The sequence below is a fragment of the Balaenoptera ricei genome, chromosome 8, assembly GCF_028023285.1.
Source record: "Balaenoptera ricei isolate mBalRic1 chromosome 8, mBalRic1.hap2, whole genome shotgun sequence".
NCBI classification, from domain to species: domain Eukaryota; kingdom Metazoa; phylum Chordata; class Mammalia; order Artiodactyla; family Balaenopteridae; genus Balaenoptera; species Balaenoptera ricei.
The window spans coordinates 96,982,531-96,994,449 of record NC_082646.1 but is presented as its reverse complement, the minus strand read 5'-3'; the positions used below and the strand labels follow the sequence as shown (position 1 = coordinate 96,994,449).

The 11,919-nt window shown below is 40.9% G+C and overlaps 1 protein-coding gene across 1 annotated transcript in view; it reads right to left on the bottom strand.

Moving 5' to 3' along the window:
• Positions 1-4,033: 4,033 nt before the first annotated feature.
• Positions 4,034-11,919, bottom strand: part of TTC17 (tetratricopeptide repeat domain 17) — a 140,737-nt gene continuing 132,851 nt past the window's right edge. Inside the window, exons 23-25 of the mRNA XM_059931412.1 lie at positions 8,141-8,260; positions 6,782-6,925; positions 4,034-5,178 (exon numbers count right to left, since the gene is read on the bottom strand). Coding sequence (XP_059787395.1) covers positions 5,047-5,178; positions 6,782-6,925; positions 8,141-8,260 — 396 coding nt within the window. The 3' untranslated portion in view covers positions 4,034-5,046. The remainder of the gene's footprint in view (positions 5,179-6,781; positions 6,926-8,140; positions 8,261-11,919) is intronic.

Below are 11,919 nucleotides of genomic sequence, written 5' to 3'. Positions count from 1 at the left end.
TGATATTCGTCCGACTTCACTTAGTATGGTAATCTCTAGGTCCATCCATGTTGCTGCAAATGGCATTATTTCATTCTTTTTTATGACTGAGTAATATTCCATTGTGTATATATACCACATCTTCTTTATCCATTCCTCTGTCAATGGACATTTAGGCTGCCCCATGTCTTGGCTACTGTAAATAGTGCTGCAGTGAACACTGGGGTGCATGTATCCTTTTGAATTATGGTTTTCTCCAGATATATACCCAGGAGTGGGATTGCTGGATCATATGGTAATTCTATTTTTAGTTTTTTAAGGAACCTCCATACTATTTTCCATAGTGGCTGCACCAATTTACATTCCCACCAACAGTGTAGGAGGGTTCCCTTTTCTCCACACCCTCTCCTTTATCATTTGTAAACTTTTTAAAGATGGCCATTCTGACCAGTGTGAGGTGATACCCCATTGTAGTTTTGATTTGCATTTCTCTGATAATTAGTGATTTTGAGCATCTTTTCATGTGCCTATTGGCCATCTGTATGTCTTCTTTGGAGAAATGTCTATTTAGGTCTTCTGCCCATTTTTTGATTTTTTTTTTTTTTGAGCTCTATGAGCTGATTGTATATCTTGGAAATTACGCCCTTGTTGATCGCATCATTTGCAAATACTTTCTCCCAGTCCCCAGGTTGTCTTTTTGTTTTGTTTATGGTTTCCTTTGCTGTGCAAAAGCTTATAAGTTTAAGTCCCATTTATTTTTGCTTTTATGTCTATTGCCTTGGGAGACTGACGTAAGAAAATATTGCTACAATTTATCTCAGAGAATGTTTTGCCTATGTTCTCTTCTAGTTTCATGGTGTCATGTCTTATATTTAAGTATTTAAGCCATTTTGAGGGTTTTTTGTGCGTATGGTGAGGGTGTGTTCTATCTTCGTTGATTTATGTGCAGCTAGCTGCCCAGCTTTCCCAACACCATTTGCTGAAGAGACTACCCTTTCTCCTTTCTCCATTGTGTATTCTTGCCTCCTTTGTTGAAGACTGACCATAGGTGTGTGGGTTTATTTCTGGGCTCTCTACTCTGTTCCATTGATCCATATGTCTGTTTTTGTGCTAATACCATACTGTTTTGATTGCTGTAGCTTTGTAGTATTGTCTGAAGTTTGGAAGGGTTATGTCTCCAGCTTTGTTCTTTTTCCTTAGGATTGCTATGGCAATTCTGGGTCTGCTGACCATGTATCTTGTCTCCAATCAGATGCTTAGATCCATGTCTAATAAATGTCTATATCCCCTGCTCTTAACAACATATGGGCCTGGTGCAAAACAGTTGCTTGATTAAAAAAAAAAAGTTACTGAACTATTGAATTAATAATGGTGGACAGACCCAGCAATACCCTAAAGAAGCTATAGAAGCATCAGGGAGAAGAGACTGGAAATTGAAAGGGAGAGGGAAGACTAAATCAGGGACAGCTCCAGAGGACATGTGAAACTGTTCTCACTTAATCTACAGAGGTACTGTCTGGTCTCTCAGCTCTGCCCGAGTCACCCATTGCTCCTGATCCATGTAAAACACTTTGAACAGGGACAGACACATACTATGCAACTGATAGATGTTATCTTCTTATTAGCAGAGGTCTTCAATCCTGCCACCAACTGTTTTCCCAGTTTTAGAAATAAATTAGGAGTTGTATTCTGTTTCTGGACCCTGATTCAAAAGCTTGACTGCTTAAGAAAGTGAGTCCTAGCCTGGAAAGTGAGGAGTTTGCCCTATGAGAGCATTTAATACAAATATTTGAGGAAAATTTTGTCCTTCTGTTTTTTGCTTTGGTGGATTTCTTTCATTCTGTCTTACAAGTCACTAACTCTCTCTTCAGCTGTGTCTAGTCTGTTTAACCTATCCATTGAGATTTTTATTTCAATAATATTTTTCACTTGTAGAAGTCCTATGTGGTTCTTTTTCACCATATCTACCTGCTCATGTTTCTTTCTTTCTTGTTTTTGGCTGCCTTGGGTCTTTGTTGCTGTGCACGGGCTTTCTCTAGTTGCGGCAAGTGGGGGCTACTCTTTGTTGTGGTGTGCGGGCGTCTCATTGCAATGGCTTCTCTTGTTGTGGATCACGGGCTCTAGGCATGCGGGCTTCAGTAGTTGTGTCTCACGGGCTCTAGAGCACAGGCTCAATAGTTGGGGCACACGGGCTTAGTTGCTCAGCGGCATGTGGGATCTTCCTGGACCAGGGATCAAACCTGTGTCCCCTGCATTGGCAGGTGGATTCTTAACCACTGTGGCACCAGGGAAGTCCCTAACCTGCTCATGTTTCATAATCTCTGTTATGTGGATGCTAGTCTTTCTTTTAACTACTTGAACATTTTCAGCATTCTTACTTTTCAAATTGCTCTATTATTTCTTGTACATTAGTAATGAATTCTGTTGTTGGGCATGTGAACTCTTTGACCCGATAACACTGGAATTCCCCAGTTCTGTCTTTAAATCTGTGCTCTTGTCTATATTCTCTCATGTCCTTAGTGATCTCATCCAGTCTCATGGGTTCAAATACTATACCCATACCTGTGACATCCAAATTTATATCTCTAGCATAGATATCCTCTATTAACCCTAATTTATCCAACTGTCTACCCAATATCTTCACATGGTCTGTACAAAACTGAATTCCTTAATCTTCCCCACAAAACTCTTGTCTAACTTTGGTCTTCCCATCTGGGTTAATAGCAACTCCCTCCTTCTAATTACTCAGGTCAAAAAATCCTAGAGTAATCTTGACTCCTGTTAAAACAGGTCAGATCATGTTATTCCTCTGCTTAAAACCAGTGACTTGCAATGACACATAAAGCGCCACAACAAAAATAAACAAACACCCAAAAAGCTACACAATCTGGTTCACTTCTCTGGCTTCATCTCCTAATATTCTTCCTCTTGCTTACACCTCTTCAGCCAAAGTGGCCTCCTGTGTTTTGAAACATTCAGTATGCTTCTGCCTTAGGGCATCTACCTTTGCTGTTCCATAATGCCATGTAAATAGAATCATATAGTACATAGCCTTCGGAGTCTGACTTCTTTCATTTACCATATGGGGGAAAGGGAAAAACTATAGAGAGAACAGATCAGAGGTGGCCAAGGGTTAAGGGTGGTGTTTGTTTGACTACAAAGGGGCAGAGTGAGGGAGTCTTTTGGGGGTGATGAAAGTTTTGTACCTTGATTGTTGTGGTGGCTGTATGACTCTATGCATTTGTCAACATTCACAGAACTGTACACTGAAGAATGAATTTCATTGTATGTAAATTTTTAAAAAAAGCAAAACAAAATCACAAACAACGGTTGCAAGTTTCAGGAAAAACTAAATGCAACATTGTGGAGAGGTGGGGAAGCAGGGAATACACTCAGACACACACAAGGATCCTGAGTGAAAAGAGGTTCACTTTATCCAGCAGTGAATGAGCTGCTTCTCAAAATACATCTGATATAAAACTGTTTGAAGTTAGCTGGACTCTAGCTGCATGAAAGACAGAAGGAGAGTTGACAGGCATGTCTGATTGCTCACCTGCTTCTAAGAAATTACAGTCTCTGCTAGAACCAAATGCTCCAGGTTTAGTGACCCAGTATTTGAGATGACTGGTGTCTGATAATGTTCTAGGAAACCCTGTGTTCAGTGGAGTCCTGTTCCAAAGGGAATGCTCAGTGTCACACTGGTACAACTCTCACCAAAGCTCCACGAAGCTTACTTCGACGAACTTTAGGATCAGTGCTCACCAGAGGGCTGACTTTGTGGTTTAGATTATTCTTCCTTTCCCAGGAAGGTCAATTATCAACTCTGAACATCTGCTGACTGTGCATCTTTCCTGGTCAAATGTATCATGTTAATAAAGTTCATCAACCATAAAACCTAGTGATGGATTGTTTCTCCCCTCACCTTGCTGTGGTGGAAAGAAAGAAAGATAAAGACAACCTAGGACTTGAGAAGATCTGACCCAGAGTTATAGTTAGGCTTCAGAGCTGTCCAAATGAGCCTGGTTCTATAAAGAAGAACCACACCACAGACCTATTCTCATAAACAACTTTTATTTTTGTCCTCAGTATGTGCCCTTGAAGACTCCCAAATGCCCGGAGTTTCTGACTCTCCTTGGACCAGAGGTATAAGCATTGTACGAACACTCAACCTTGGCTCATCGCTCTCCTGAGGGGCTAAGTCTGAAGGCCTCAGAGAGAGGGAGCTGACACTCATGCCTCGTTCCAAGAGGGGTAACACAGTGAACAAAGAATTAGTAAAACACAGACTCAGTCTGTAGAGGGCTTCAAATATACATATTCTATATATATAAACCTGTTATATAGGATTTCAACTTATTGGTTTCCTTGTGATTTGTAATTAAAGTACAAATGATATCGATGTTGTACACTGCTGATTTCCCCTTCTCAGCCCCCCTCCCTCCCCAACATAAATAACATCACAAAGGTCAGGTGATCCTAAGAGTTTTTGTTGTAAATATTTTGTTTTTAAAATCAATCATTTCCCCTTCCTCCCCCGCAAACTACCTGTGAGAGTTGGGATCGGAGCAGCATGGAACGGACAAGGCTGGGGGCAGCATGGAGATCTAGTGGGGAGAGCGCGGAACATTGCTTCTCACTGACTGACACCAGATGGGCTTCTGCATTTCCACTGACAACAGAGGCTACGACGGGAAGCAGAGAATGTGCGATGCGGTTTCGCCCTCCGCCGAAGTGGAGGAGGCTGGCTGGACCACTGAGAAAAGCCCTAAAGGCATCGAGGTTTTGGAGACAGAGCACAGCTCCAGAAATGTCTTGGCTCAGTATTTACATGGTATCTTTAGGCTGCATTTTCCTTTTAAGAAATTTATGTTTCTGAGGTTGGCTGGGGGAAAGAAGGAACTTAAAAACCAAAACAAACCAATTCCCACATATGTAAAAGTCCTGTTATATGTCTTACTCAGTTACTGTCACACACATCATTAAAAGTAGATACTGACAATGATTGGTTTCTTATTCCTTTTTTGAAGAGCATGAGAAAAGAGAGACAGGAGAGAAGGGAGGAGTGAGCTAAGGAGAGCGCCGGCCCTTCTTCAGAATTAAGTGACACTGGATGGTCTGGATTCGGTTCTTGGCCGGGACAAACTCGGGCTGCAGCTTCAGTGTAGATTCGTACCACACCAGTGCTTTTTCAAACTCTTCCTGTGAGGGGCAGAGGGACAAAAGTGAGAGGGGTACTACCACCAGACTAAATATATATGGTGACTTCTTTTTCTTTGAAAAGCACATCTGTGGTAGTGACAATCCTGCAGTATTTTCTTAGTGGATCTAAATCTCTGAGGAAAACTCTGAGGTCTGGAGGAAACAACTACCTCCATCCCCAAGGTATGAGATAACAAAGAAAATTATGGCAGAGCCCAAGAACTGGAGGGAAAGGGGAGATCAAGTTTACAGAGGTTTGGCCCAACAATAGGAGTAATTGTGGTAGCGACAGTAAGAACCAACATTACTGAGTACCTGCTGTGTGCCAGGCACAGTGCTAGGCGCTTTATGGAATCCCTTCCTTTAGTCCGTGCAGAAACCTCTAGAACTATGTCTGGCAAAAGCTTATTTTGCATCTGCCTGAATTTTCTACTGTTAACTGGAAAGATGGAAGTCATGTCAGGTATCTCAATTAGACTTGTAAATTCTGAAAGAGTTTCTTATTCTCCCCAACACTTGAAAATACGAACACGGTTTGGAAATGATCACTGCCATAGTGAAGGCGTTAATCTTTTACTTAGACTAATACTCTCAAAGAAGAGCCCAAATCTACTGCTTAAGTGGCTCCTTCTGGCCAAATGAGAGGCAGAATTTCTCATTCACAGAAGCAAATTTTGCATTTACTGGGGATGAAGATAGATTCTTCAATTTTAAGAAGCAGAGAGGGAAATCTGCACATTCAGCAAGACCTACCTGGCCAAAATTATATTTCCTGCCTTTGAAGTCATGGATAACACATAAAACTTAGAGCCCGAAGCTGCTCATTCTATTAACCTTTACTGAGAGTACCGTGGGAAGAGCCCCATGTGGGACCCCAAGCTTTGGATGAAAGTGGATGGCACAATTCTTGTTAAGTTCGGCTATGACAGCTTCTGGGGGACCCCTGGGACTTTAAGTTCTGAAATTGGTCCTTGTTCTGAACAAGATGGCTTTGCCATTTTATCTGTAAATGGTATCCTATGAAACTAGTGGCATTCCATCATTCATCAAAGCTTTGGTGAGCACCTACTATGGGCCAAACCCTGTGAAGTGCTAGGAACAGGGAGATGAAGAGGAGTCTCTTTCCTAAGGAGCTCCTGGTCTAGGGGGAGAGACTAATACTTGAAACAAAAATTATAAAACAAGGTGAAAGTACAAGAGAAATCTGCACAGGGCATCATGAGTGCAACCGTAGGGACCTAGCCCAACCTTGCAGTAAGAAAGCACGAGAGTGTGTCCGTCCACGTGGAGGGTTAGGTAAGGTTTCCTGGAACAGGTGACGTCTCTAGAAAACTGCAGGTAAATCTGACTCTATAACTGTTAAAAACTCAAGGTGAGGAACTACATAGTTGTAAACACGTGGATGAATTTCCTGTATTATTTAAAAAACTCACAAACCCCTTACCTATAAAATATACCTTTGGTGGAAAGCTAACAATTTTAGACGCAAAACTTACAGGAAACTGGAGGACACTGACACAGTCAAAGAGGGTTTGAAATCAAAGAAGATGTGCCCGAGAGAAGGCGGCAGAGCTGGTTTGCTCCGCTCACAGGCCAACCTCACCATCGCCACGTAGACGTTGCCCAGCGTGAAGTGGTTCACAGCAAAGTGTGGCGCGATCTCCACTGCCATGGTGGCCACGATGACGGCATCGTTCCAGAGCTTGGCGTTGTGCAGGATGTTGGCCAGGCTAATGAGGGGCACGTCCTGGGGGAGGAAGGAGAACGCGAGAAGGGAAGAGCTTTCATTCTCGGCTCTGGTGATCTTAAGTAATGTGGTCAGCGTTTCCTGGTGAATGGCAGAGTCGTGCAACTCGGCGCAGGAGGCTGCCGTCTGCTACGGGTCTGTGACGGGAGGGGCGCGCACCAGCCTATCCAAGCAGTGCTTCTTTCGCTGAGTGAGACTTGCCTCAACAAACAAACAAACATGTCAGCTGCGTAAAAACCTGCTGAGTGCGGTTGTTGGCTTCCATCCTGGTGCAAGCTCCTGGTCGCGCTGCAGCTTGGTAAGGGAAGTTGGTGGCCCGACGCTCTGCACAGCCCACACTCTGGGGCATGCCGTCACAGAGCCAAGGGGTTTTCTGCAAGGACCGCCGCGCTGCCTGAGGCAGGGGCTGGCAAGCTGTGGCCCACAGGCCACGTCCAGCCTGCTGCCTGCTTTTGTAACTTTTTATTGGACCACACCATTCCCATTCCCTTCGGTATTTCTGTGGCTGTTTTCACTCTATCATGGCAGAACTGAGTGGCTGCAACAGAGCCTGTCTGGCCTCAGACCCTAAATTTGTACCACCTAGCCCTTTACAGAAAAAGTTCCCTGACCCCTGATCCAGAGTCTTCGCCCTTCCCTATCGCCTAGCAGTACAGAGCACAGAATGATGGGTTGAATAAGTAGCAGTATTATTATCACAAATATTTATTAATATCACAAATATTTATTCCCTTTAAATGTGTTACCTGAGCAACTGCTATCTATATTGCACTGTTCTGTATCACTGGGTTCTTCTATAGGAGATACAGAAGAAACAGAAAAAATGACCCATCTTTGTCCTTGCTGGACACCCACAGAGTGCATGTCATTAATAAGGTCACAGAGGTTTAAGAATTTGCCTAAGATCACAAACCTAGTGAGAGGCAGAGCTGCATTCAGAACTCGGCAATGCCTGCTCCTGATATAATGTTTTACAGTGATCTTGAAGCCCTTCCCTGATGTTCCATCTTGCTGAGGTAGGGAACGCACAATAGTGGGTGTAATTCACAGGCTTGTGGTGGCACAAGTGGGGTCATAAGTTTTTCCACCCTATCTTAGCCTTTTGCCATTTTCTTATAGGCTGAGCATGTGGAAGGTTGTTGAAACCTCAGAATAAACCACTGGGCAAAGGAAAGGACTGAGGGATGGAAATTCACACCTCTGAGTCCCACTCACCTTCATTTGGTGTGGAGCATAGTGCAGGGCCTGGCGTAGGCAGTCAATTGCCTTCTTTCCTTGGCCTTTCACTCTCCAATAGAGGGCTGCCATGCTGGAAAGGACCCAGGACGTCTGATTCTACAAAGGAATGGTCAGCTAAGGCTGATGTTTCTTAAATAACACCCTAATTTACCACCAAGATTAAGAACAGTAACACAAGTAACACAAGTTAATGACCATTTAACTGAGTACTTACCTGGTCCTGGTGGTCTGCTATACACTTATGTTCATCCTCTTATTAATCCTAATAACAACCCTATAAGCTTGATTCTAATATTACAGCCTTTTTATAGATAAGAAAACTATGATCCAGAGAGGTTAAATATCTTGTCCAAATCCACTCAATTACTAAGTAGCAGAACTATATTTCATGCCCATGTTCTTTTATATTTAAATTTACTTATCTTTTTGAACAGGTAATTCATTCACGTTTCAAAACCCAGAAATTATATAAAGTTATACAAAGAAAAACCTCCCTGCCATCCTTGTCACTATTATATACAAGTAAACACTATTTTTAGTTTCTTATGTAACCTTCTAGGATTTCTTTATGCTTTATATAAGCAAATATGAATACAGACTTATCTCTCACTCCTGCTTTTATAAGCCTATTACTTATATAAGAGATAACATTCATCTGCACTTTGCTTTTTTCACTAAACAGTACACCTTAGAGATCTTTCTGCATCAGTGTGTAGAAAGCCTCTTCATTCCTTTGTTATCAGCTGCATAGTATTTCATTGTTTGGAAGTACCATTATTTATTTAACTAGGTCCTTATTAATGAATATTCCTCTCTCCCCCAATTCTTCACTATTAAAAACAATGCTGCAAACATGACTTTGTATAGGTGTAATTTTGCGTCTCTGCAGCGTATCTGTAGGATACATTTCCAGTGTGGACATGCTATATCAAGGGGATATACATGTTAGTTTGATAGAAATCACCACACTGCCTTCCATAGGACTGTAGCAATTTAATATCCCACCAGAAATATACACATGTCCCTGTTTCTTTATGGCCTCACCAAGGAGTCTGTTATTAAACTCTGGGATCTTTGATAGGTGAAAATGCGGTTTAAATCTGCATTTCCCTTCTTATGAATGGAGCTGACCATCCTTTCATGTTTGACAGCCTTTTGTATTTCTTTTCTGTGAACGACCTGTTCTTATATTGTTAATTTTTCTGTGAGGTCTTTAGCTTATCTATATGAGAAAGCTCTTTAGGTATAAGGGAGATTAGTCCCTTGCCTGTATATGAATTACAGATACATTCCCCCAGGCTTCTCAAGTCTGCCTTTGGACTTACGGTGCTTTGTGTGATATAAAGGTTTTAATGTCTACATAGTTCAGTTCATTAATCTATTTCTGATGGCTTCTGGATTTTCAGTTAGGAAGGTCTTGTTTACTCCAAGGTTATCAAGAATTTTTACCATGTTTTTTTCCCCAGAACATTTGTAGTTTCATTTTTCACATTTAAACCTTTGATCCACTTAAAATTTAACTTGCTGTAAAAGATATGGCTCCAATTTAATTTTTTTCCAGATGGCTACTAAGTTGTCTCAATAATAGTTAATGAGTAATTCCTCTCTCCCCCACTGTGATGCTACCTTTATCATATACAAAACTTTAGTACTTAATTTAGGTCTAATGTTGGGTTAATTTAGGTTTAATTTTGCATTTTCCTGTCTATTTCATTCTGATGGGCGGTCTCTAACTCCCAGCCATTACAGATGAGGCATCAGAAAACGTACCCTGCTTCCTATCTTCTTTCTGTCTTCCAGTCTATTTTTTTGGTAATTTTATCATTTTTCATTGTCGGGGCACATAGCATTTATATTCTGTTCTATCACCCAATTTCCTGCCTTTGTTTTTGTATTGGTTCTACAGTTAAATATAGTCCTTGATCACTGACATTACTTTTGTGTGGCTTCCCTAGTCATCTCCTGGTTGGCTGAAGTTTATCTTCTAGTAGTTTTCTTAAGAAGGGCTGATGGGAAAATTACTCTCTGAGATTGTTGTTATGGGCTGAACTGTGTCCCCCCAAATTCATATGTTGAAGTCTCCAGTCTCTAGTTCCTCAGAACGTAACTATTTAGAAATAAAGTCTTTAAAGAGCTGATTAAGTTAAAATGAGGCCATTATTGTGGGGCCCTAATCTAATATAACTGGATTTATGTGAAGGATTTATAGAAGAGGAAGAGATAAATCAGGGTCTTGTGTGCGGAGGGATGACGGCGAGAGGTGCCAACAGGGTGGCCAACTGCAAACCAAGGAGCAAGGCCTCGGAGGAAAACAACCCTGCCGGCACCTGGATCCCCGACTTGTAGCCTCCAGAACTGTGAGAAAATAAATTTCTATTGTTTAAGCCACCCCATCTATAGTATTTTGTTATGGCACCCCTAGCAAACAAATACAATCGTATAAGTTCAAAACTTTCTGTCTATAGGTTTTATGCCTGAAGCACAGCTGGCTGGATATAAAACCATGGCTCATTCTTTCTTTCCTTGAATAATTTGCTGGTACTGCTCCATTGCCTCTTGGTTTGAATGGGTGCTGCACAGAAATCTGAAGCTAGCCTGATGTGTTCCTCCTTCTTTATGACTTGATTCTTCTGACTGGCTTCCCAAAAGGATTCTTTTTTTAAGAAAATAAAATTACCTTTCTTTAATGCCAATATCTGACACATACTGAAGAACATATTTATATATATACACACACAACAAATATGTAATTATATAAAATATACATGTACACAGTAAAGCATAAAATAATGAATATTCCAGAAACCGCTACCCTACTAAAGAATGAACCTGCTTCTCCTGTATGTTCTTACACTATGCCATCCTCTTGTCTTTTCTCCAGAGGCACATGCTATCCCAAGTGTTGTGTTTATTATTCCATTGCTCTTTTTAAACACCGTTCTATCACTTACACACACACATATTTGCTCCAACAATACACTACTTAGTTTACTTCTTCCTGTGCATTATAAACATGGTGATGGAGCCTTCTGGGACTTGGTGTTTTTATTTAGCCTTCTAAGCTTCATCCATTTTGCTGTATGTAGTTTCAGTTCATTCAATTTCCTTGCTGCACAATTAAATATCCATGAAGTGAATATACTATAACGTATTTATACATTTTCTGTAAATGGGAGGGTTTGAGTTATTTCCTGTTTTTAAGTTAGCTTCCCGTTGCCAATAGATGTACAAAGAGGTTCTCTAGTCTAGGTACCTAGGAGTGGAACTGCTGGGTCAGAGGATGTGCAAATGTCCAACGTAACAAGAGAAAGCCAAATTGCTTCCTAAAGGTGCTATGACAAGTTTCAGTGCTATCAGCAATGTTTAAAAGTGCCTCTTGCTTTATATCCTTTCTAACTCTTGGTATTATCAGTGGGGATAAAACAGTATCTTACTGTAGCCTTTATTTGCATTTCCTGATTGTTAGTGAGATTGAGAATTGTTTCTTGTGTTTATTGGTCATACATATCTTTTTTCTGTGAAATGTCTGTTAGTATCTTTTATACATTTTTCTATTTTATTATTTATCTTTCTCATCACTTTATTTACATGCTCTGCATATTAATCCTTGTAGGTTAAATGTGTTAAATGAATTTTCTCTCACTCTGGCTTCTTTAATTTAAAAAATGTCTTTAATTAAAAAATTTTAACCTTTAATGTAGTTGAACTTAATAACATTCTCTTCTCTAGCTTGTGCTTATATATCTTCTTTAAGA